Source organism: Eucyclogobius newberryi, unplaced genomic scaffold, assembly GCF_026437365.1.
Source record: "Eucyclogobius newberryi isolate DKJ021-1_F unplaced genomic scaffold, fEucNew1.0.hap1 SCAF_7, whole genome shotgun sequence".
Lineage (NCBI taxonomy): Eukaryota > Metazoa > Chordata > Actinopteri > Gobiiformes > Gobiidae > Eucyclogobius > Eucyclogobius newberryi.
This window is the reverse complement of record NW_027316389.1, coordinates 13,957,049-13,983,897: the sequence shown is the minus strand read 5'-3', so window position 1 is coordinate 13,983,897 and position 26,849 is coordinate 13,957,049. Positions and strand designations below refer to the sequence as shown.

General features: G+C 42.6%; 1 protein-coding gene across 2 annotated transcripts in view; it reads right to left on the bottom strand.

Annotated features, from left to right (window-relative positions):
• Positions 1-10,017: 10,017 nt before the first annotated feature.
• dusp8a (dual specificity phosphatase 8a) overlaps positions 10,018-26,849 on the bottom strand; it is a 37,384-nt gene continuing 20,552 nt past the window's right edge. Inside the window, exons 1-5 of one of the 2 annotated variants that reach the window (XM_072435402.1) lie at positions 18,888-19,507; positions 14,197-14,363; positions 13,943-14,102; positions 13,547-13,670; positions 10,018-13,368 (exon numbers count right to left, since the gene is read on the bottom strand). In XM_072435402.1, the coding sequence (XP_072291503.1) occupies positions 12,162-13,368; positions 13,547-13,670; positions 13,943-14,102; positions 14,197-14,363; positions 18,888-19,005 (1,776 nt within the window). In that variant the 5' untranslated portion in view covers positions 19,006-19,507 and the 3' untranslated portion in view covers positions 10,018-12,161. Of the gene's footprint in view, positions 13,369-13,546; positions 13,671-13,942; positions 14,103-14,196; positions 14,364-18,887; positions 19,508-26,849 lie in introns of those variants that run through there. The other variant, XM_072435401.1, reaches the window with a different exon arrangement.

Genomic DNA, 26,849 nt, shown 5'->3' with positions numbered 1-26,849 from the left:
CACTCCGAAACATATTGAGATCATCATTTTTGTCAATAGCGCTCACCATTCATGTTCTATAATGGATAATAAAATGTACAGGGTTTCACTATTTTCTAAGTGCTTCAAACAGCCCTATGATGAGGTCAAGTGTACATGCCCTTCATAGTTTCCGTCAGCGCAGCCTTAAGTAGGCAGAAATATTGTTGATTCTGAATGATAAATCCCCACAGGAAGCTCTTTGAAAGTGCTGAAACAGAACAGTCTATCTGCAACAAGAAACCTGGAGAGGAAGTGCACTGCTCAGCACTCAGATAGGTTTTCTGATCCGTACAGGCGGAGGGCACCTTGAACAACAAACACACTCTGCAGCTCATTGTTAGAGAGGATTATCCACGTTCATCCTGGTCCAATAGACACGTTTGGCTGACAGAAAAGAGTAGTTTTCTTAAAGCTGGAGACTGTTTAATATGCTAAAAATACTATTGATACAAAACAATAAATAAATAAATGTTTACAGAGCAAATACATTTTTTACCATTATTATTAGTATTATCTTGTCTTACGCTAGCTGTTTTTTATTTCATTTTTATTTATTTTATTTATTTTATTTATTTTATTTATTTTATTTATTTTATTTATTTTATTTATTTTATTTATTTTATTTATTTATTTTATTTATTTTATTTATTTTATTTATTTTATTTATTTTATTTATTTTATTTATTTTATTTATTTTATTTATTTTATTTATTTGATTTATTTATTTTATTTTATTTATTTTATTTTTTATTTATTTTTTTATTTTTTATTTTTATCTTTATTTATTTTTCCTCTCCATTCCTTATGAAGAAATGAGGGGTTCTGTCTATAGGAGTTTTTGTTTGTAAGAGTTTTTGTTTATAAGAGTTTTTGTTTATAAGAGTTCTTCTATTAAGAGTGTTTTTTAAACTTCCTTTAAGTTATCTGTCCTTTTCCTCTGTATCTACCTGCGTTGCAACAATGAAATTTCCCCATGTGTGGACAATAAAGGAATATCTTACATTCATTTTCCTCAAAGAAATAGTATCGGATGAAATTGGTGTATGCTGTTGTTCTATTTTGTGGTTCTAAATAATGATTAATAATAAGAATTGGTATCAAAATGAGTGTCCTTCAAGAATCTTATACCAACAAAAATGACAAAAAATAAAAATAGAAAAGCAGCTCTATAAACCGACCCAGATAAGACTAATAAATAACCCACAGGATGAACTGTAATGCCATGAAAATGATGGATAAGAAGACGTGGGCATCAGTTGTCAGTGGTTGGTTGCTGATCCTTCCATGGTGAATGTTTGTACTAATTCTTTACCTATCCATTTTGATGTACATAATATACACATTTGAATATTTAACCAGTAAACCTCACAAGTGCAGGAAATGCGCCGTGGTCTTTCACAATGTGTCACCTGCTCTGAGCCTTCCTTCCTTTAACACGCCGATATCACTGCAATGTTCACTGATAATGCGTTTTAAATTCCTCCCACAAACGTCTAACAACATTTATCTGTAAATATACTTTTTAATGAGTAGGAAAATATTCTAGTTTCGGGATATATTGGTTGAGGGTTAGGCCAATCACTGAAAGAGACTGTTTCATGGCATATTTGGACAAGCTTTATGATGAATAATATGTGTTTTAAGGCAAGAAATGTGTACTTTTATGTGTCTCTGGTTGGTTGCTAGTGACTTTCTTCAAGCTAAAGTATTGACATTGGTTTTGGAACTGGAAAAAAACAAATAAACGGCATCTCTATTACGTTTTATTTGCCTGATGAGTGTTTTACAAGTGTTGAAGAAGCCGGTAACAGTGAAACCCTGAGGGTGGTTTTGCCTGCGCACAACTCAAGTGTGTTTTTTAGCCTTTATTACGATACATCGTTATAAAGGCTTTGAGGATGTGACGTGTGACTGTGACATCATGAAACCAAAACTGTCTCACTGAAAGAAGGTGACGTGAAATGGCCCCCAATGGATTCAGACGGTCTTTGGGGACCGAGGTGGTTTCCTCTGAGGGCAAATACCTGTCTCTGTTTAATTCACTGTTTCCACTACACAACACACAATAGAGACAATACGTGTTTCTGAGAGAGGCACAAACGAATCTCTGACCTTCTGTTCATGATAATATGATTTGGATACAACATTTGGATTTGACTGAATCTGACATTGTAAGGAATGTACTTAAAGGTTTATCCGTCCTTCAATGTGGCGTGATCATCTTGACAGGAGGACGACCGCAGTGCAGTGACTCGTACAGTATCTACTTTCTGATCTGGAGTTTTTGAAAAGTATCAAGGTGTTAAAATTTGCCTATATTGTGTACTCTTTTGGTTTATGGTTGAAACCGAAATGCCTGAACACCCAAACGCGTGGAGAACGTGGAAACTCCAGACAAAAAAAGTCCCCACCTGGCCCAGGATTCAACCCTAGGGACTATTTGTGATAAAGTGAAAGTGCTTTAATAATAACAGTAATAATTAAAGCCGCAAGCGGCATCCAACGGCCCTCGCGGGCCGCCGGCCTTCCGACTCTGCTCTCTGCATTTTACAGAGTTGGCGCTAACGCAATTGTCTAAGAACTAAGACAGTGACACATTGGACATGTACAATGCTGTGCTTAACCAGTGCAAATGAAGACAAATATCGGTCAAATGTGCAGCTCCAGCGCACAGAGACCGTGACACTTGGAATAAAAATATGGATAACTTTTGATGCCCCGCTTGTGTAGATGATTCTCCCCAAATATGAACTTGATCGGATAATCGCCCTAGGAGGAGTTTGTTAAAGTGTGAAGTGTAAAAATGTGGTCATTTTAGAGATTTTGCAGTTTCCCCATAGGGATAACATGGGATGTTTCTGTCATCGCTACGGCTACGCTTTACCAAATATGACTTTGGCTCCCATACTTTTATTTTGGGAATGGCAAATGAGAATTGTGTGCAAAATGCCATGTCATTTGGAAAAACTCTTGTTTATAGGCCACTCTGAAGGCCAAATAGTCCAAATTCTGCGAAAAGTTTGCGGCTCAGCTGCACAGAGACCGTAAATGTTATCCATAAAATTTGAATAACTTTTGATGCCCCACTTGTCTAGAGGAGGTACACCGATTTTGAGATCGGTGGGCCAAACGCACTAGGAGGAGTTTGTTAAAGTGTGAAGCGTAAATGTGAACATTTCAAGGATTTGGCGTTTTTCCCATTTGTGACAGTATATTTGCAGCTCCACGGCACAGAGACCGTACCACTTAAAATCAAAATATGGATAACTTTTGATGCCCCGTTTGTGTAGATGATTTTCCCCAAATATGAGCTTGATCGGGCAATCGCCCTGGGAGGAGTTCGTTAAAGTGTGAAGCGTAAAAATGTGGTCATTTTAGAGATTTCGCTGTTTTCCCATTTCTGACATATATTTGCGGGTCCGCCACACAGAGACCGTAGCACTTAGAATCAAAATATGGATACGTTTTGATGCCCCGCTTGTGTAGATGATATTCTCCAAATATGAACTTGATCGGACAATCGCCCTAGGAGGAGTTCGTTAAAGTGTGAAGCGTAAAAATGTGGTGATTTGAGCGATTCTACGATTTTCCCATAAGGATAACATGGGATGTTTCTGTCATCGCTACGGTTACGCCGTACAAAATATGACTTTGGCTCTCATACTTTCATGATCAGGATGGCAAATTAGAATTTTGTTCAAAATATCATGTCATTTGGAAAAACTCTATTGCTTATAGGCCACTCTGAAGGCCAAATAGTCAGAATTCTGGGAAACGTTTGCGGCTCCGTCGCACAGAGACCGTAAAAGCTATCCTTAAAATTTGGATAACTTTAGATGCCCCACTTGTCTAGAGGACGTACACCGATTTTGAGGTTGGTGGGCAAAACGCACTAGGAGGAGTTCGTTAAAGTGTGAAACAGAAAAATGTTGATATTCGAGAGATTTAGCGGTATTCCCATAGGGATAACATGGGAAGTTTATGTCATTGCTACGACTACGCCGTAAAAAATAAGGCATTTGTCTGATTGGTTTTTTTGATCGGGACGCCAAAATAGAATTTTGGGTAAAGTTTAGAACATTTTGGTAAAACTAATTTTTGACCTTCAATGTTAATTTAAAGGTCACTCTGTAGGGGGCGCTATCGCGCCCATTTAAATTGTGTCATCATAAACTGGTCCAAACTAGAAAGTTGAACAACTGATTCAAATTTGGTCATAATCGGACTGGTTTTGATCAAATGGGAGCAATTTTTAGACCTGCAATATTCCAAAATAAGTTGTCCAACTTTGCGGCTGCGCCGCACACAGACCGTAAAAGGTATCTCCAAAAATTGGATAACTTTAGATGCCCCACTTGTCCAGAGGACGTCCGCCGATTTTGAAGTTGGTGGGCAAAACGCCCTAGGAGGAGTTCGTCAAAGTTTGACGTGAACAAAATGGCTAACTCAGCTTGTTTTCATTTTCAAAGGAAGATGGCGGCCATAGGGTTAGAGTTTGGTTGGGCGGACGGCGTTGCCGTAATAATATTTTTTACTTCTCTTGTCACCATCTACCTCTGCGCCAAATTTCATGATTCTACGATCAGATTTTTTTTGGGTCATTTCCCATCTCTCAATGCATTTTTGGTACATTTGGGGGCGCTGACGCGCCAATTTTTTTTTATTTTAGAAAAGGGAAATAGCCAGAATGTAGAGAGGCACGATTTTTAGAGGTGTGAACATTTTTGTGACTTTTCGTCAATGTTCACTGGGTGAAAAATAGGGGGGTTGGTCCCGAGAAGAAGAAGAAAGAAAGAATATTAAAGCCGCAAGCGGCATCCAACGGCCCTCGCGGGCCGCCGGCCTTCCGACTCTGCGCTTTTGACTTGATAAAGATGGCGCCCTTATTGTGTCTTGAATAAAAAAAAGAACTTGACAGACGGCGACACATTGGACATGGCCAATCCAGTGCAAATGAACACAAGTGGCTGCGCCGCCGCACAGAGACCGTAGCACTTGGAATAAAAATATGGATACCTTTTGATGCCGCGCTTGTGTAGATGATTTTTCCCAAAGTAAAGCTTGATCGAGCTATTGCCCACGGAGGAGTTTGTTAAAGTGTGAAGCGTAAATGTGAACATTTCAAGGATTTGGCGTTTTTCCCATTTGTGACAGTATATTTGCAGCTCCACGGCACAGAGACCGTACCACTTAAAATCAAAATATGGATAACTTTTGATGCCCCGTTTGTGTAGATGATTTTCCCCAAATATGAGCTTGATCGGGCAATCGCCCTAGGAGGAGTTCGTTAAAGTGTGAAGCGTAAAAATGTGGTGATTTTAGAGATTTCGCTGTTTTCCCATTTCTGACATATATTTGCGGGTCCGCCACACAGAGACCGTAGCACTTAGAATCAAAATATGGGTAAGTTTTGATGCCCCGCTTGTGTAGATGATATTCTCCAAATATGAACTTGATCGGACAATCGCCCTAGGAGGAGTTCATTAAAGTGTGAAGCGTAAAAATGTGGTGATTTGAGCGATTCTACGATTTTCCCATAAGGATAACATGGGATGTTTCTGTCAACGCTACGGTTACGCCGTACAAAATATGACTTTGGCTCTCATACTTTTATGATCAGGATGGCAAATTAGAATTTTGTTCAAAATATCATGTCATTTGGAAAAACTCTATTGTTTATAGGCCACTCTGAAGGCCAAATAGTCAGAATTCTGGGAAACGTTTGCGGCTCCGTCGCACAAAGACCGTAAAAGTTATCCTTCAAATTTGGATAACTTTAGATACACCACTTGTCTAGAGGACGTACACCGATTTTGAGGTTGGTGGGCAAAACGCACTAGGAGGACTTCGTTAAAGTGTAAAACATAAAAATGTGGTAATTTGAGAGATTTTGTGGTTTTCCCATAGGGATAACATGGGAGGTTTCTGTCATCGCTACGACTACGGCGTAAAAATTTAGGCATTTTTGTGATTGGCTTTTGTGATCGGGACGGCAAAATAGAATTTTGGGTAAAGTTTAGACAATTTTGGTAAAACTAATTTTTGACCTTCAATGTTAATTTAAAGGTCACTCTGTAGGGGGCGCTATCACTGCCATTTCAATTTTGTCAGCCTAAACTGGTCCAAACTAGAAAGTTTAACAACTGATTCAAATTTGGTCCTAATCGGACTGGTTTTGATCAAATGGGAGCAATTTTTAGACCTGCAATATTCCAAAATAAGTTGTCCAACTTTGCGGCTGCGCCGCACACAGACCGTAAAAGGTATCTCAAAAAATTGAATAACTTTAGATGCCCCACTTGTCCAGAGGACGTACGCCGATTTTGAAGTCGGTGGGCAAAACGCCCTAGGAGGAGTTCGTCAAAGTTTGACGTAAACAAAATGGCTAACTCAGCTTGTTTTCATTTTCAAAGGAAGATGGCGGCCATAGGGTAAGTTTGGGGGCGTGGCCACAATGTTTTTTTTTGTTTATCCTCACGAGAGGAATGCGTGTCCCGAATTTCGTAGCTTTACGCCAAAGTTGACCTCGGGGCGTCTCCCATAGGCGCAATGTATTTTGACTTTTGTCGGTGGCGCGCCATTTTTTAACGAAAAAAAAAATGGCCCAGAAAAAATAAAATTTTTCACCGATTCTGAATTTTGGGCAAAGTTTGGTGAGTTTTTGAGCATGTTCAGGGGGTCAAATTAGAGATCAAAGCGCTGAAGAAGAACAAGAAAAATAATAATAATATTTTTAGCAAAAACAATATAGCCGTTTTTACTATAACAACAAATGATACATCGTTTGAAAGCTCTAAGCCTTCCCGATGCCGCCATGGGGTGGAATTATCATTACGAGCGCTTACGCGCTCGTCACTCCCTATTCCGTCGGGATGCCCCGCCCACTCCCCATAGACTTCCATTGATTTGAGCAGATACAAGCATGGCCCATGCCTGCGGCATGGATTCTCGCATACGGGACGATGCCAGGAGGGTTTTTGGAGGAATGCAGCGCTTCGCGCTGCTGTTGTCAACAATTAGTGAATGGGCTACGCCCATTCACTAATTGTTGACTATTTCTGTCATAGCAGGAGTAAGTATGCATGATCCATGCCTTCGGCATGGGCTAGTTCACTGTACTTGCCAGGGGCGACGGGGTACCAAACATGCGGGCTGCGCCCGCATGTTTGGTCAGACAGTTGCAACGCTGCCTTCGGCAGCGTTGCGGGAGCAATAGGCCCTCCGCCCTGCTGGGGCTCGGGCCTAATTAAAGCCACGGTAGCGGCGAAGATGGCTCTCGCCTTCCCGTGCGTCCGCCTTCCCGCCTGTCCATGTTTTCTGCTGCGTTTTGCGACGTACCAAACGAAGCTCAGTAATTCACCGTTGTGATTGCGTAGTTTGCGATTCAAATGTTAGTTTGTCCTGACAAATTGCAAGATTGTGCTGAACGCAGACCTGAGCAGGGAGAAAGAGAGAGAGCCTCGGTGACCCGGGACTTTTCATTGATGTTCAGGGGGTCAAAAATACCCGAGTTGTGGCAGAAATAATAACGTCTAAAGAATAAAGTCTAAAGAATAAAGTCTAAAGAATAAAGTCAAAATAATTAAGTCTAAAGAATAAAGCCTAAAGAATAATAATTCTAACGCGGCACGAGAGGAAATGTTCCATCAAAATAAAAGCGGAAGAGGAAGTGAAGGCATTCATTGCGCCTCTGCTGGCCAATTGTGAAAATACACAATATCTGCAATGCACTTTTTTCATGGCGTCTTGAGGAGAATATAATCCATGAGTTTCAAACAAATCAGACAATGTTGAGTTTTTCACACAATGGGTAGGGGGCGCTATAGAGTCAATTTGTTACATAAGTATTAATTATTTCCAACCAGACCATAAAAACGCATTAGTGAGTGAAATATGAGCTCCGTAGATCAATTCCATTAGGCGTGACTTGTCCTTGAAAAAACAGGAAATTAAGCCTTTTTTGAGGGCGTGTTACGCGGAGACCATAAAGAATATCTACATTCTGTTGAATTTGTATTAAATTTCAATGTCTTTAGATGCAAAAGGTGTTGTTTTGAGCTCGGACAAGTACGATTTTGAAAAGAAAAAAAAGAAGTGGCGGCTTCACTTTGATTCAACATGGCTGACTTCCTGTTTACCATAGAGCGATGCTGCCAGGTGCGTTTTACTCCTCAAAGGTCAGAGGTCAAAGGTAGCTCTATCACTGTCCCAAGTGTCATGTGCCTTGGCCAAACATTAAGCGTTTCATGTTTTTTCTTTTTTGAACTAGTCGGCTCTGTTGCGACGGGCGTTCTCACAACCTACATTTTATTCGATTTCGGGCCGAGCCGATCGCGTCTATGTCCCCATGTGACCTATGACCCCATGTGTGACTTTCATCAACGTTCAGGGGGTCAAAAATGCCGAGTTGTGGCAAAATTTTACCATGAAAAACTATAATAAGAATAAGAAACCATGGCAAGAACAAAGACTGGAGTCAATAATACAGTAATAATGAAGTAACACACACGGTGCTGTCTCGGTGCAAACGCGCGCTTTATTTCTTGTACAGTACGTCACCTTATACTTTACCACTGTCCAAACATCACTTCAGAGACAAACGTCACGCCCTGGACAGCCGCCCTGATATGTACAGAAGCAGATATGGAGGAGGTGTGGAAAAAGGGCGGTGAAGTCATGGATTCCGCTGGTGTGTGTCGGGAGTGTGAAGAGGAAGTCCAGGGATAGTGCCAGACAATGAGACAAAGTGGAAGTGACACACACAAAACTCAAACGTCACTTGGTGTGGCTTTTTGTGTGTGTGTTGGGGCAGACTTTTGAATTTGCCTGAAATGTTGTCCTCAGCATCTGATCATTCTGGAGGATAAGGAGGCAGGATCCCGGTGAGGATTACTGGACTGGAGGATTAGCCTGTGCATGTTTGAGGTTGATTGAGGAAACGTGAGCGTCCTGAGGAAACACATCCAGACACGAAAAGTACACAGAGAAAAGGCCGCTTCTACTTCGAAACCCTGGACCTTCTGGCTGTGAGGCGGGTGACCTCTAACCCCTCAGTCACTACTTTAAATGGGACATACTGTATTATACCATATGAACTTTAATGAGCTTGTTACGACAGCGTTTCCTCATCGTCAGTTTACTCACATTTGTATTTTGATTGATCCGTACATGTTTGAGTAAGCCTGAATTGTTCTGCAACTGAGGCTCAGAAAAGTCCTGTTTTCACCTTCCCCCTATGTACTTAGGTGTGATTATTTGCAAAATGAAGACTGAGTGTTACATGTAGAGTTCTAAAATGTCACGTAACCACACAAAAAAAACCCAAAACATGTAAATGAGAATTCTGCAGTTTTGAACAGGAAGTTACTGAACTAATTTCTATTACTAAGGCATTTTCGATCAATATTGCTGTTCATAATGGACAATTTGTATAATGATGATCTACAGATGTTATAGTTCATTACTAAAAGTACATGAAAACGCGTATAATATATCTCCTTTAGTAATGTCGTACTAATATTACTGACAGTGAATGTGTTCCTATCATGCATTTCATTTCAAGTTTGGACCAAGTTTGTGGAACGATTCATTTTCTGTGCTATTTTGAGTATTATACTTTTCACCATTCAAATGAGAACATAGATATAACAGTAATATTCTTTATCATAAGCCATCCACTCCCGTTTCTATTTTGGACAACACAAATATCGCTTGACGCTCGTGATGACCTTGATTTGTTCAATTATTCACAGCATCATCTGTGAATGGAAACTGTTCACTGCTGAGTAAAAAAAGAAAAATCAATATGACTTGTTATGTGGCCGGAAGGGAATTAGTTTCACACTAAATCAATAATACAACTCTGGGACTCAGGCTGTCGTCATGTTATATGCATGTTCTGTGGAAATCCCCAAATCCACATTTAGACCCCCGGCTTGTACACACACGCACACGCACACACAAACACACACAGAAAAAGAAGAAGCAGAGAAGTGGTTGTATTTTGTCATGTCTGTATTTTGTCTCATTTTCACAGAACATTTACAGGGGAAGGAAAAGCCTTTCAAGAGAACCTGAGGTATTTTGCGTCAAGCAGCCAAAGGTATCAGGATTTACTTTAAAAACTTGTCTAAACTCATCAGTGTTCTTAGATGCGTTGCTATTTACAATAATAATAATAATAATAATAATAATAGTAATAATAGTAATAATAATAATAATAATAACCACAGTTTAGCAAGTGGGACAGTCTGCGTCTGAATTAACATGTATAAAAAATAGGACAGGTTGCTTGAGCCTCATGCCATTTATTGGGACAAAAAAGTCAACACTGGAATTTATCATAGCTGCAATAGCAGGAGGTCAAAGGTCAGACAGAGAAGCTAATCAGGGCTAAAACCAAGAAAATACACATGACACATTATAAATAAATAATCTCGCACCAGGAGAGTCTTCCATTTGGGCTTCATTTCAATAGTGTTTTATCAAAGCTTTGGGAAATCGAAACGAATACAAGGTGAAATCGAAGGAGAGTGAAGGAGCGTCATGGACATGCATTGTGCTGATGTACCGGCCGCAGCAGCACTGCTGTACCCTACACTGGGCGTGGCTCACTGAAAGATCCCCTGAGAATGAAAAAGGGCGTGTGTGGGGCCTGGTACATGTGTGTTACATGTAGAAGTGCATACAGTTGTAAGAGTTGGAGTGTGAGCCTGTCAGAAGCTTTGGTGGGAGGCTTTAAACAATGGCAAACAGGTGCTGGCTCTGCAAGGACAGTCTGAACCACCGGTTGCATATACCTGTTGTTATGCGAGCTCTATTAAATGGCAACGTGTGATTTATAAATTGAATATAAGGAAATGATCTGAGAGCCCAAATGGCTTCTCTGTCTTTCTTTGCATATGAACAGAACAGTCTCTTCATTTAATGCTTGAGCCGTGCTGGGACACTTATTCACAAGCTCATACTAAATCCTTGTTCATTTAGATGGAACTATTGGAACCATTCTACCACCAAAACACTGACTATATTCTAGCTTCCACACTTGGCTTTTGTCAATAATAATTGGACTTTGTCATAGAAACCAGAAAAGTGCATTTCAAAGCCATAATTCACTCTCCCGAAGAAGGAACAGCACATATTGCTCATTGGATGTGTGTATTTGTATCACTGTGTTCATAAATACCATACAGCAAATAATAATAATAATAATAATAATAATAATAATAATTCAACAAAAGAAAATGAAAATCCACAAAACATTATATTATTTCTCATTACCAGAATGAACCAATACAATAAATTAAACTATAACTGAACAAAAAGTCTATTAGGAGTCCATTAAAGTTGCCATATATATTCATATTGTATATATATAGTATTTGTCGGTCTGTAGTCAGCCTTTTTGGTGCATGCTCAGTGGTGACCTTAGGTGGAATGAGAGGGGGTAATGGGAGGGTCCATTCTAAATCTTCATCACATGGTTAACACTGAAATGGGGAAGTTAAAGTCTGTGCTTGAGGGAGAACGTTGTCTGCCGAGAACAGTCTCAAAAAACAGCCTGCGAGTTGAATCCTTCATTGATTTGATGCTGTACCGTTGATAGAAAGATGTCCATGCTGGATAGACTTGTGCTGTGGTGGTACACGGAGTGAGTCTGTCGTGGATGTTACAGCGCACACAGCAGAGGAGAGAAGTCGGATGTAGCCGTGCGATAATGTATTAAGGGTGAAAGCTTTTGAAAGGAGAAAAAGGCTTGGTTCGGATCACAAGCTAAACACCCACATTACAGTAGACCACAGGCAAGCAGGTACAGTCTGTCGTTACAGGGAATCTCCATATAGTGAATTAGGGATGCAACACAACACTTGTCCCGGGTCATTTTTTCCCCCAATTAATGAGTCAGTACCAACTGTTACCCCCACGTAACCATGTCCCCCAGGTCTGCAATGCACCGTCACCAGGCTCTGTCTAGTCCAGGTGCAAATGCTAGTTCACTTTTCTATTTTGTCACATAAGTTTTTAACACTGCCAGTGAAGGGAGCACAAAAATGTCTGTTGCCCTTCTTTTTGTATTTGTGCATTTCTCTCTAGGTCCATTGTTGCCCCAGCGGGACAATTGAGCTCATGTCCATTATCTGTCAGGAGACTTCAATAATTTCCATGCTGCCCGAAAAACTTGACTGCTTTCCGATTTTGCCCAGTTCCTCTCTGGACCGCGTTTCGGAAATGCCATCCTCGAACTCCATCTGACAACTGCGCCGCTTGAACTGTTTGTCCGACCCGCCTGTGGTGGCGCTGTTAGACGTTGTGGAGGTGATGTCCCGGTGGTCTCTCTGGGTTTGCCCCGTCGGAGGCTTCTCACGTTGGGATTTATCACGTAACCGAGCTCCTTCGCTGCACCCGAATGCCACGTAGGCCGAACTGCTTCCTAACCTCAGTGTTGATTCCTCTGTTGTACCATTGACTCCTAGGTCCATGTTTCCCCCCTCATCTGCCCCAAAGTGCCAGGGGGCATCTGTGGGGGGGGTGACTGGAGTGACTGGAGTAGTGGCTTGGACAGTGTCTCTGTGTTTGGTCCACATGGTCCCAGATCCCACATAGGGCAGACACGGAAGGGACAGTAACAGTGATCCTTTCAGGTTGTCTTCCCCACATGGGCTATGGTTGTCCAGGGACAAGCTGAGGGTCTGGGGGGGCTGTTGTGGCTGGGAGTGGACAGGGGAACTGTTAGAACTGTGCTTGGCTTTCCTTCGAGGCCTTGACAACCGATGGACTCCTTCAGGTCCCCCACAACCCAGGCCTCCGATGCTTCCCCCACTTCCCGGAGAGGGGAACGGTGAATCGGAGGAACTGGGACTGTCTTGGACGGGAGACTGGGAGCAGACACCGTTAGAAGTGCCTGAACTAGGACTGTCCAGCTTGCACAGCTTAGGGACGTCTTCACAATGTGTGGGTGCCAACGTGGGACAGTGCTGACTGTTGGGGGAGTACACGGATTTAATGTCCAGAGAAAAGGAGCGTTTGAGTCGGTTAGTGTCCATGATCCTCTCTGCTGAGAGGTGCAGGCCGTTGAAGCCCTGCTGCAGCGTCGTGGGCGATGGCAGTTTTGGTTCTGAGGAAATCTGCGGCTCTGCCACAGATGAGTCATAACTGCTGTGTCCATTCATTTCCAAATATGTGCTGACCCCATTGACCTCTGAGTCTTGCTTACTGCTGCTCTCAGCGTTCTGTTCATCCGAGTTTGAAGTCAGCGCCTGCAGAAGTCGAAGTTCCTTTTCAAATTCCAGCAGCTGACCGAGGAAGTTAAAGTTCGGAGAGATGGACGGCCTTCTGTCCTTCACAAACCTGACAGGAAAAAAAAAATGTTATAAGGCTTGTTGCCTAGGATTTTACAAATGTTTGCTTTGTAATGAATGGAGGGAGGATCAGAAAGTCGTATAGCATTTCCTTTAAGAGTGGTTTGTCTTTCTAGAAGCCCTGACACCTTAGCTCAGCTGGTGGTGGGTGGGAGGAGCATGTTTACCTGTAGGCATCATCTGATGACAAGCCCATTGTCTTCATGATGTATGCAATGGCAATGGTTGCTGAACGTGAGATTCCTGCCAGGCAGTGCACAATGACTCTGCAGTTTGACACCTTGGCTTTGTCTGTGGGGAAAAGGGACAGGTAAGTCTTCAGAAGACTAATCAGACTTCAGAGACATCCAGAAAATAAGTTTGGGTCTCTGGAGAATATCACAGTTTAGTCAAAGCATATGACATTTCCGCAGAGAGGATCACACAACGGATGTGGTGTATCCATTGCCTTTGTTACATGGGTGGGCACGTGGACATTTTTTATGACCTATTAAATGTCTTTCTTATAAACATCACTAGAATGGATGAAAAGCCCATTTCTCCAGTGTCTGGTGTAAACTTACCAATGAATTCATTGGTTTTCTCCAGCCAGGGAAGCAGTTTCTCACAGTAGTTGTCATTGACTGGGATGCGCATGAATTGGCTCTCGCTGATGAAGTCTGGCTTGGGGCAGGTGTTACTGGCATTCAGCACATACGTGATACCGTTATGAGCCATGAGGTCCTGTAAAACCCAGGTTAAAAGAGGTGTCATGTTTTGTTTCCAAGACACAAAAAGAGACAGTAATCTGACATTGATGCATGAGTAAAATGTTCACCTTGTTGAGGACATCCTTCTGTGATCCCAGGTAGAGGTGTGGCAGGATGCGAGTGGGCCCAACATTGGCCACTGGCAAACAGGGCTGAGACAAGCTCATTGGCAGAGCAGTGGCAGGTTTCCCTTCGCACAGGCCCGGGAAACAAGAGGAGAATGCAGCAAATCCTCCTACAGCAATAAACGACAAGGAGAGAGTCGGTCAGTTTCCACAGTGCAGTGCATTGATACATCACAGTGAAAAGATTCATATGTAGTGAACCTCAAGCTTTAAAAACAACATTAGCGGAGCAGACAGACGCGGCATTGACTCCAGAAGGTGAATCTGGGCTACAATGTCTGGGCCCCAGTATTGAGCAACGGGAGCTAAAGAGTATGTCTCAGTGTGCAAGTTGGGTGAACTGCCGGGCGGAGAGGAATGTGCGTGCCTGGCCCTTTAAGAGGCAGGCGGCTCCACTTTCAGCTTATATGTGTGTGTGAGTGCTCGCGCATGGTTCTGTTTCCTGCATGAGCTCATGTCCTGTAGCAGAGCATTGCGTCAGGGCCAGGGAATGAGAGAGGCCACAGGTGCTGGACAGGGACAGAGGCCCAGTGAACAGTCCATTCACAATACACACTGACACAAAGGCCGTCCACTGTTTACCCCACTTTAAAGCATCACTTTTACTGTTTCTAATTCGCACACTCATGATTATAGTGGATTACAGTGGTTATATAACAACAGGGTGGGGGCGCAGTCCAGAGGAAGGGGTGAAGTGCACTGCTGGCCCGCTGTAGCCCGAGTCAATTTTGTGGAATGCCTCAAGGAAAACCCTCAGCCCCAGAAAGACAATTACGGAACCTAATCTTGGTGGAGCCCTGCCTGACCCAATCTGGGACGCACCAATCTAAATAGAGTGAGTGAGACATGACATCAGTGCTCTAAAGTAGCACAGAGTAGACAGAACTTTGCCTTCTATTGTAACACACACACCCAGCTGCGCCGCTCATGTAGCAACAGTTGGCAAATGTGCAATAAATGTCCACGGCGCATATGTGCAAAAGGACCAGTTGACAGGTTGCAGCAGCGGCTCATGCACAAGCTCACTCGGAAATGCTTAAGTGGAGTGAGCGCCCCCCAGTTTTTGGGACACGCTTCCCCTTTAAGACGTGTCGTTTCTGTGTTGTTAGCTATTAATGGCAACCGACAAGCAATGACATCAATGTTCCTTGTGAGGGAGAAAAGGGGGGAAAGAGGAGATGGCTGGACACTAAGAGCAATCAGATAGCAAGAAACACGAGAAAGTGTTGTCCTTGCTACCATCTAACCTTTTGACTTCTATTGTATCGAGTCTAAAAATATATTTGCTGGCCACATGTCCTCCTTGTGCCACCAGAGCCTTGTTCAGTGACGCTGGAGGCAGTGCTAGAGTGGTAATTGATAAAACAGAAAAAAGGAGTTCTTTGAAGACTTCCTAGCGTCTCTGTTCTTGGGTTCACACTGGAAACACACACGCAAAGACAATGAATGGTGCCGCTTTTAACTACTGGCACTACAGGTCAATAATATGTCCCTGAGAGGAAGTTGTATGTTCTGGGGAATTGTTAAATCAACAGGAACAACCTCGCGTCAGACAACAGCTATTTCCTTTTGGATGTGAGAACATTGTTGTAGAGTTGCTAGAAAGACAAGACGGGACATTCCAGCGGTGGGAGAAAGTGTCTTTGTGTGCACCGGGATTGAAAGCGCTGCTAAAAATATGTCTGTCCTTTGATATATTGTGTAGCATAAGTGAGAAAACATTACAGCTGACCACACCACTTCGTATTTCGTGTTTTATTTTACATTAAGAAAGCTTCATTCTGGCTTCTTATTAGAGAGAAACTGATGCTAGCTTCATTCAAATTGTACAAAACTGATGCAATCTTCGCAGACATATTTTTAGCTGTTTCAAAGGTGAAATTATGCAAAATTTAGGGTTTAGTGAATCATTTTTTACTTATAAAAATGACATATAATTGGCAGATGAGGGCCATTTAAAGAGCTATTAAATGGCCGTCCCATTACGTCAACAGTTACACTTTCTAGACCTCAAAGCCTAACAGAGGAGGTTGTAATGGCGAGATAGTGTGTCATTGTCACCTCTCCCAGCGACCACACTCTGCTCGGGGTTGCCATGGCGACAGGGAAGGGCCGGTGATGGTGATGACAGTTGTCACACAAACCCGCGGCGAGGAGCCAAAGGGCGCACGGACGCATAACTCAAAGAGACATGTCCTCACTTCCTCCCCCCAAAAAGATGACACATGTGCTCATTCCGATCTGACAGCATCAAGTGTGTTTCTATACACAGTACAGTCACCCTGAGGTCAACGAAAATACCCCGTGACACACAGCGGCACAGCTGTCCATGACTGCACAAAGTCAACTGGGAGATGAGTTCACCTGATTGCAACAGAGGCACATCGAGTCTTTGATCATTTTGGATTCACAGATTTCATTTAAAGAGTAAAAGTGGATCCTAGTGAAAACTTGCCAAACCTTTCATATTTCTACAATTTCGTCATATTTCTCGTACCTTTGGAAAATATACTTGAACAGGATGTGACTAAGCCTTTTCTGAGCACACAGTGAAATGAGGAAAAGGAAAAAGCAGGAATAGCCAAACGCGAAGCCGGGAAAGAGGGCACTGTGTCGCCACTGGCCGTGCTGCGCCTGTGAGCAATGACTTCTAGTTTCCTCACTTCATCACTTATGCAAGCTGCAACTGTTGATTTTCCCTCCTCGTCCCTGTCAGGACCATATGGCCTCCTATCATTTATTAAAATTAGTCAGTGCCTTTGTACACTTTATGTCAATATCCAAAATTGCCTTTGCAGCAATTATTAGCCTATTATTTAACTATTTTGATTCCAGCCTGTCTTGATGAAGAGCACAGAAACATAAATGTAGGTGGTACTGGATATTGTCTGTTTGTATCGAACACCTGCTCCTGCTGTGGTTAATGGGAGCAGTGCTGTTACATCACTGTTGTTTGGACCATTGACTGGCTCATCAATACACGCTCCCCCTCCTTCCTCCCTTGTGTTGCTTTCAGTTGGCCTCTTTAACTTGTCTGTTAATGGAGAGGGGCACACACAGCCGGGGGGCATTGATCTAGCCTGAATGACTTTCCCTGCACCCTCGGCCGCCCTTCTCTGTGGTCCATATCGTGAGACATGACGCCATCCTCCGTGCCCCTCCAGCTGTCCCAAAGCTCTGAAGGACATTAGCATGTGAATGTGACCCCCCCCAGTCCATCGTAGTCCTAACATGACATCATTGCACACATGTCCCACTCAGCTCCACAAAGAGGGTGCTGCTCGAGCCAGGAGCAGGCACAAGGGGGGCCCGCCTGTCAGAAATGCCTTTATTCAGGCCTATAGATGAGTGAAGAGGATGAGGTCATCGTTTTTGAAAGCAGGCGTCAGGTCAGCGATGGGTTCTAAATACTGTACCATCACCTCATTGTCTCTGGCTGATGATTAAACTGTTTATTGTCTCCTATCTCAGTGGACAGATAGCGGGTCTTTGTCACTTTGATCTGTGCAGTTTGTTATTGCATTACTGTATGGAGCTATGAATCCTCCTGCACTGTACCCACAGATCTATTTTCATACAGTGATAGCCAAGTGTGAGTCTTCTCAGAATAACCCATGGGGAACGATTCTTTTTTGAACACTTGTGTTAATTATGTTTCTTCAATAGGAAGGACTAACCAGCATGTGCACAGAAGCCAGTGTGAACCCAGGCAGGTGTGCAGACGCCTGATATCTAATCTAACATATGCAGGTTTTTGTAAAGCTAAAACTGGACATCTAAATGGAAACATTGTATTCAACATATGTGCAAAATGGATTATGCTCAGGTCTTTTATTTCTACAATAATTGTCAATAAATGATTCAATTCAAAAATCAAGCTAAGTTTTAAAGTTATACAACTTTCTGTAATAATTCTGTTCCCAGCCCTTTTACAGTCTAACAATGTTAGGAGATATGGTGTAATATTTAGTTTAGAATGTGCATTTGCCTCATGCCGTGTGAAAAGTGAGATGTTAAACACCTGCAGTGCAACTGTACTCATGTCAATAACACAAGGCTTTGTGCATAGGACTGGCCCCGCACGAGAGACAGCACACAAACAGGTCAGAGAGAGGAAGAGAAGGAGCCATTGTGACACTTTTACAAGTCAATGACCAAAGACCAAAGACACAAGAGCATCACATCATGGGTCAGAGATTTTAACATCAGCATGCACCTAAGTGCATCTATGATGTCATACTCTAAGCTCCCGGCTTCCAAGTCTGTTCTCATTCACACATAAATGGTGGGAAAACAATTACTCTGCACTGGATGTCTGTAATCTGTTATTACTGCTGTAGCAGTAACTTCAATGCGGAGCACGTTCGAAAGGCTCACTTCTAGCTTTCATTTGCTGCATTCCTGGACTAGAATACCTCAACATCTCTAGCCTGCTGTGCCTTTGTGCTCATCTGCAGGGTACAAAGCGCCAACAAAAGCCTATAGAAAAAGATCAATCAGTTCTCCTCTCTATCAGATACTAAAAACAATATCACACTTTTAGTATGTGCATCTTATTCAAATGTCAGCCAATATATTAGCATTCATTGTAAGCTCACACATGCCTTGTCTCGTGAGTCCAGGTGAATACACACCTCGTAGCTCCCTCCCCTGCTTCATCCGTCGGACCCTGATCTTTAGCCTCATGTCGGTCTCCTGCAGGTCGGGCCAAAAGCAATCCTCTGCTGGAGCAATCACTACATCCAGAGGCATCACCCGAACACGATCTTCCCTCTCACAACACACAGGCACAGGGAAATGTTCTGACGCTCCACTCCACTGGGATGGAGCGATCAATACCCTTCTGCTGCAAAATGTCAACAAACAGAAGGATGTGACTGAGGCCAGGGTAAAAATCCCATATGGCCCAAAAGAGTTCCAAATCAAATCATCCAATAAAGAAAGGCACAAGTTCAAAATGCTTGTAGACGTGTTCCTCAAAATCAGCCAAGTCAAATATGGCTAAAATCCCTTGTGCTTCCAGTGACCACAAAAATTCAGCATTAAGTTATTTAGTTCAAAGTGGTCATGAAGCAGAGCGCTGAAAGAAAAAGACAACACAAGTGCATCCAGCTGTAGCGTGGCCGTATGCCGCCGCTGTTCCTCTGTCTCTGTGCTCCGTGTGTCTGAGTCCACAGTTAGAAGAGCACTATTGTTGCTGCTCCTCTCTGGCCGGCTCTCATTCGCTCAGTCAGTGGCTCACACTCCTCCCTCTGCCCCCTCCCATCTGGCTTTCTCTGTGGCTGTGTGCAAAGACGATGACGAGTGCTCCTCTCTCCCTAACTCCGGGGGTGAATGAGCTCACTGCCTCCCTCCCTCTCTCTGGAGCCAGCACTCCGTCATAGCTAATGTCTAAGGCATGTAACCACATTCCTTACTCAGCGAGCAAATATGCGGACACCTGAGGGGCTTCGCCGGAGAGGACCTGTATCAGGGTGCTGTTTAGCAGGGGCACATGCTCTTCCTCGAACGAAAGAATCAAGAACACGCTCCCAATGCAACAGTTATCTTTGCCTGCTTCTGCTGGATGCAGACGAGTCAGAGCAAGGATTCCAGACTGGATGTGACAGTATTGGTGATATTGTGCTATTGCAATGTCTTACAATATGAACCTTCAATACATCGTTGATGCAGAATTCAGAAATGTTTTATGGTTTATGAACTTCTTCGACTAAAATGCATTTTGGGACACATAATTGACCCATCTGAAATGTTTCTACAAGTGCTTGACTTTGATGTTAATTTGAGCCAGTAATTGTTTTTATTACATGCCTGAAAGTGTGCTGAATAGTGCACAACCAAAAGAAAAACATTTTATAATTTGTATATTATAAACGCAGTTATGATACAATTGATTAACTTTGCTGTTAGACAATGGAGATTATTCTATCACTTTTTCATTTGAAGTCATTGGTAAGTTGTAAATGACCGACAAGAGGGTAAAAAAAAAAAAAAAGCCTCTTAAGTCAAGCCATATACCCTTGAATATAAGACAGAAGAGCGATATGAACTTGGAACAGCCTGAAAACTGGCAGTCATCATGCGTTTGCAGAGCACAAAGTAGACTGCTGGTACTTTACTATGGAATGACAAACATGTGGGCCACAAGACCAGCTATGGAAACAAAGCTGCATAGGATTTAGCACAACCTCTGGAACGGGAGCCTTCGTCTGCCAAATCCAGCTGAATAATGCTACCAGAATAACCAATTTAAAATGTGCTTTATTAACTGGCTTACTGCAAATCTACTGGTCTAATTAAAAACCTTATGTTTCCTAATTGAATGTCCAAATGATGGCACTCCTGAGGCATTCAAATTAGGTCAGTTGGGTTCTTTCATCGCCCAGGCTCCCAAAACAAAAAAGGGCATTTGTGCTTATACAAGATTTCTGGATCAGTTTGGCCATCTGCATGTTGACTGACCTCATCTCATCATTCTAAAGGCCTGTATGACCACACAGGGGTGAGAACAGCATTACGTCACGCTGCGTTCAGCTGCGGGTCGCCGAAAAAGGGCTGGGATGATGAACTAGGTCACTACTATGAGGTGCTTTGTAAAAAATGCTGATTGTACTTCAAACGGGGTGTCATGCCGCGAGCTAACGGACATACATCACCAGAATTAACGTATTTGGATTTGGTGCTGGCGGTTGTAGCAGGTGCGACTGGGGCTTTCTGGACTTCAAAGAGGAGCTTTGAATCCACAGCTCTGTTTGGTTGTTCTGGCAGTTTGATTTGAAACAGTAAACCCAAGTGTACACAATGTTCCGGCACCTGCAGAACCAAAGGCAGTCTAAAGTCAATAGCGACAACACCAAAGGAGCCCTTAAAGTAAACAACCCCAGCCCCGGCCTCGCCCCTCCTCCGGTCCACAGCGGGCGAACTGTGTCCGGAATAGTAGGTGTGTTAATTAGAGGATTACAGCCAGCATGCTGAAAATGACAGCTAGCTGGGTTTATTGACTGCACAAGTGTTGCCCCGCAGAGACAGAAATAGGTGGGGTCACTCTGGATACCCCCCTCTGCACCTTCTGACATTGCTTTGACTTACAGCCTGTTTTTAAGGCATGTTACCACAGCAACCTGAGATTCACACACACATACACAATCCCAAACAGTCAACTGAAAACGAGCCGGAATATGATTGAAAGGTCAAAGGACCAGACAAGCAATGGAATGGACAACCAATCAAGATTTATAGTTGAGCAGCTATGAAGTTTAACGGGCTTTGGTATTTATAGTTGTGAATCAGTGATATTCTTTCTTTTAATGAAGACAGTAAATGTGAGTACGGACGTGACATTTGCTACAAACTAATTGGGAGGTAGAGCAGCCAACAGTCAGTGTTTTGTACTTTGTCTTATCTGTTTATCTTTAATACTAACATATATTTTCAGCCCTTAACAGTTGGTTTTCCCTGAGAAGCATAAATCATCTTAAACATAACTTAATTAAGTATCCACCTGACATCTCTTAATGTAGAGTCACTTTATTTATAGTCATATTTAATGCCTCTCATCAGTTCACTGTTTGGCTGCCGATTGAGACAAGCAGCGACAGGACCGTCACTCTACACCCCGGATCGTCTGTCATGATATCACAGGAATGAGAGACGTCATCCCCGGATGCAGGAGGTTAAGGTGATGAAGACGGGACCTTCATCAGTGTTTGAGCAACTTCAGAGGAGTCACAATAAAGAGTGTGTGCGTGCGTTTGTGCGGGTTTGTTTGTTTGTCTGTGTGTGTGCGTGTGTCTATGTGTGTGCGTGTATGTGTGTGTGTGTCTATGTGCGTATGTGTGTGTGCGTGCAACGACAAAGAGCAGAACAGGGTGCACTGAAGACAGGTCCGATGATGATGTGCAGCAACTGGCTCTAATGTGCATTAATAAAAGCATATGTGGACCTGTGAGTGTTGATAATGCTGGTTGTCAGGGATCAGTAACATGGCTGCTCTGGGAGTGATGTAATGCCTACAGGAGAACACAGCTGACATGCCTGGGGGGTGAGGTAGTCGCCAAGGGAGAGGGGAGGATGATGTGGAGGGGCTAGATTAGATCAGTGGGGAGGGGGTTTCAAATCAGCAGGGACAGGGGGAGCTCAGATGGTGTGGTCATCTCCCGAGGGGACATTAGCAAAGCAGGATGTATGTATTAAACATGCACATTTAAGAGGCCAGTATCAGAAATACACATGGCTTTGTTTATTTCACTGTGTAAATGTAATCAACGAGAATCCTCAAGGAGTTAAAACAAAATTCAACCATCATTTTAAAATGTCGGAAAATGGTCAGAGGTGAACAAAATGTATCGGAGTTGCAGATAATAGTGTGTGAGATAGAAGTAGCGTGGTGTATTTACATCTACTATCTGCAGCCTGAAGGGGGGTGCACTATAGCATCATGCAGCAGCTCCAAACAGCTTAACCCCCCACACAACATGCACCGAGATACACACCGACTCAAGCACATACAAAATAACAGAAAAAGTGTGAGGATAAACTATGAAATCGCATCATGGGGGGTTTTCAAGACCAGACGGGCTCTCGTAAACCTGATGAAGTGCATAAAAATCACAGTTGGAGATGATCAGTGGGAAGTATGCACCAGAATGAGAAAAATCAGCTGCTGCTTGTTTGCAAGCAAAAGTTATGTTTGGCCAAGAGAACAGTTTTTTTTTCCTTCTGTATTTTCAAAAGAAGACCGTGGTGTGTTGAAACAAACGGTCGATATGTGCATTGACCATGTTGCCATTCAGCCCAAATGCAGCTGCGTGCATTACATGGAGTGTTCGGATTTCCCCGAGGTGAGTTGGTCCACACAGGTCCACTCAAGCAGAATGGATGCTTATTTCATTCTAAACGCTAATGGCTGGAGCCCGGATGCCACTGGCCCCTACGGCACTTAACACAAGCTGCTCAAGCCCCCCGCTGCATGTAAGACTAGCCCGCGACATGCATGACAAGTACATGAGCTCCCACAAAGACGAGTTGACAGCGATCGGCCTAAACAAGCCTGAAGTGGAAGCTACGCGGAGGCTGTCGGGCAGACCTCAGATCAGTGTTCATTAACTAGACCGGCACACACTGTTCTCCTCCTAAAAGACCCCGAAGACACGCCATCTGCTCCTGTGACGGTTACACAAAGACGCCCTTCACCTGCCTCTGTTATCTACCGCATGAACTCGGAGCATGACAAGGCCTCACATTTGCAACCGTCATCGATTTCATATTTACACAACAGCTCGACTATTGTCTCAGTCGCACGTGCAGCGTTACTCACGGTGACTAATGAGAGGAGGAAGATCGGTTAGATAGTTTCCACTGATTGTGTTTCAAACTTAATGCGGAAGGTATGTTTTAGGGGCTGCGCAATTTGGGGGAAAATGTGAGTGTTCGATATTATGATTGCAGGAGGACTGAGATTTGAGAAGACTGAAATATGGACTGCAAAAGTAATACAAGAATTACATACACTTTGGAACATGTTTGTAGAGGCTAAAACTACAGGTACAACAAGATTTCTTCCATAAAAAAAAGTGTTACTCTCTTGGATTACATTATATTATCTAATTAATTGCAGCTTTTTCAAATTGCAATTTCGATTTATTTGCGCTGTACTGTGCAGACCTAGTGTATATTTTATTTTGAGGAGTGGTTACATTTGGGTTCAGCTGAGCATTGCCTTTTGCGATCTACATTAATTAATCCACATCCTGTCCGAGAGTGAGCCAGCTTTGCTCGTGGGAACCCCCAATTATTTGGCCTCAGCCGAATTACCATGGGTAGTGTATGATTTATTAAACAGTCTCGAGCCCTGGAGACAACGTTTTAGGTTTTACTGAACACTTTAACCAGCTACATCTGGGCAGATCGGGGTGAGGGTCTGTGTTTGTGCCTGGAGGCCGCTCTCTAAGTCAATGTGTCATTCACAGCAAGCGGTGACATCATTTACACAGACACAGAAGAACAATAGAGGAGGAATGACGCAATGCTGCCAGAGGAACTGGGCAAGCTGTCACTGTGCGCCACTTGCCAAAACCTGCTGCGGGAGAAATTACCACCAACTAGAATTTATTTAAGGCTCTACTTCCTACTCAGACAACATTTTAGGAATGCTGCGTCTAGAAGGAAAGAAAATGTGGATATATTTACATTTTGAAAACGTAAAATTGACCTTTACGTGAATTTTCACAAATATTTTAGGTTAAAAAACAACAACTATATTTTTAGGGCCTGATTTAGCTCCTTAATGATGCACTTTGATATGTTTTAGCAGTTCTGATTTAAAGCACACTAAATATATAATAACAATAAAGCTGCAACCTTTATTCCACTAATTGTGACAAGTCAACTATGAAAAACTATTGTAATTGTATTGGTATCTGAACTATAAATAGACTATATATATATTTTTTATAGCAAAGACGCTGGCATTATTAAAGCAAAATGTCTAAAAAAGAATGAACAATTATTGATTTTCATCCATAACACACTTGTTTCATAAATATTCTCTATCTAGAAGCCTTCAGTTGCACTATTTAAGGCTTGATTTGGTTGATAATCTACTTAAAAAGGTCTCAGAGTACAATAGAAATCATCTTAAAGTGCCACTTACTGGACACTTATTTTGTTCCAGCACTAAATCTAAACAAGCGTAAATGTCTCCAGCCCAAAGGGAGCCCACGAGTTCCTTCATCTCAAACAGGAAACTGTTACAAAACAACATGGCAGTGAGTGACTTATCTTTGCGAGTTTGCGTGGGCCACTGTGAATTTGTTTGGAATATCTCGCGAACAACAGTAACGTTCTGCGTTCCTCAACACGGGGCCTTGGGGTTTGCCTGGAGCTCCAAAATTAGCCTGTTGCCGTGGTGATGGCAAAATCTCCCTTACTTATCAGGAAGTTGTAGCAGCAGATGATGAGGTCAGGTTCAAAGTTACAGTGACATGTAGGCTATTTACCGTAGTAAGAACTTACCAAGAAAGGGACGAAACAAAGAGACGTTTCAGTCATTTCTAGTCGTCAGTGATAAGCGTGGTGTGTTTTTAATAACTTGAAGCAGATTGTTAGGTTCAGAGTTCAGACTTTGAAGGAACAAATGTAACGATATGCAAATCTCACAGTGCGACATTTATTGCAGTATTCACGTTGTCAAACAAAAGGTCTATGTAGTTCCTTGTGTTTTTTTTAGCTGCTGCTGCTGCAACAAAAGAATGAACTTAATGAACGGTTATTGTTACATCTCTACTGTCTTGTATATGTTAATGTCAGAAAATGAATATTGAAAGAAGAGGTGGACAATATTGTGAGTGTTTAGATGATTGTTTACAGTAAAAATGCTATGAAAATACCAGTTTTACTTTCAAATAAGGCTGTAAGGTGATATTTCTGCATTTGTTGGATTCATTTTAGACACATTTTACATTTGTTTGATGATTAAGCCTCATCTGATACTTTTAAATAATTTTTTAACACATTACTGCATTGATATAAAATAGTCTGAATATTGAGATACTCCCAAGACTGAGATATTCACCATTGTCAATATTAATTAAAAAAGAAATTAATTTAAATAAAAATTGAAAACCATTTGTATTTGTTCATAGTAAGACTAAATAAATTCTGATCGATCATTATCATCTTTTTGTCATATTGCCCTGGCGAAACGTTTACAGTCTTGGATATGCGATTGAAACAGGCCAAACTGAAGTCGTCGGAAGCAGCACTATGGTATGTGGAGAAAAGTGCATTAAAAAGAGCGTGCGGCGAAAACAGGAATCTGCTATTGTTCCCGGGAATGACGTTACGACAGGAGCGGCAGTGGGCAGTCGGAGCATGAATGGAATCTGGTGGATGCGGGCCAGCCGCGGATAGGATAAACTAGCTTGATTGTGAGCCGTTTCTTTTCCTCCTCCTCTCCAACTTTGGAAATTTCCACTCAGAACGTGCGCCAGCGACATCGGCTAAATGGTGCAGAAAGTAAACTGCGGCATTACCAAACTGCGGAAAACTTGGCACGGCCCGTCTCTCTGAAGTTATGAGGTGCGGACGGGGGTGGGCTTGTTCTACTTTGGCTTCTGTTGACCTGAAGTGTTGACACTGCCTAGGTAACGCTATAAACAAACTATTTTTATTCCATGCGGCCGGATAGCTGTGTGACAGAGATGGGTTGGGATGTGCAGAAGCGCTCCAGATAGATTTCAAATGCACCAGAGGCCACAAAGTATGCCCCGTGAATGGACTACATGCACAAAGCAGCTTAAACGCCCTGAGGTCAAGTATGCAGGGCAGCCATGTATATTATGTGAGAGCGACAGATACGTATGTGTTGGTAGAGTTCAGTGATGCAGTTTAGACTCTTTTTTTGTTGTAAGTGAAGTGAAGTAAGTGTTTGATAAAGATAATATTGCTAACATCATTCCTTTGGCCAGGCAACTATGCAAACTATGTTACATTTCTTATGACTGCGCTTTGAAGTCGGAAATCATCCGATTGATCTAATAATTTGTCCTGTGACCGTGAGCGCAAAAACTGGAACTAATTGATTTTTGCTCCGGATC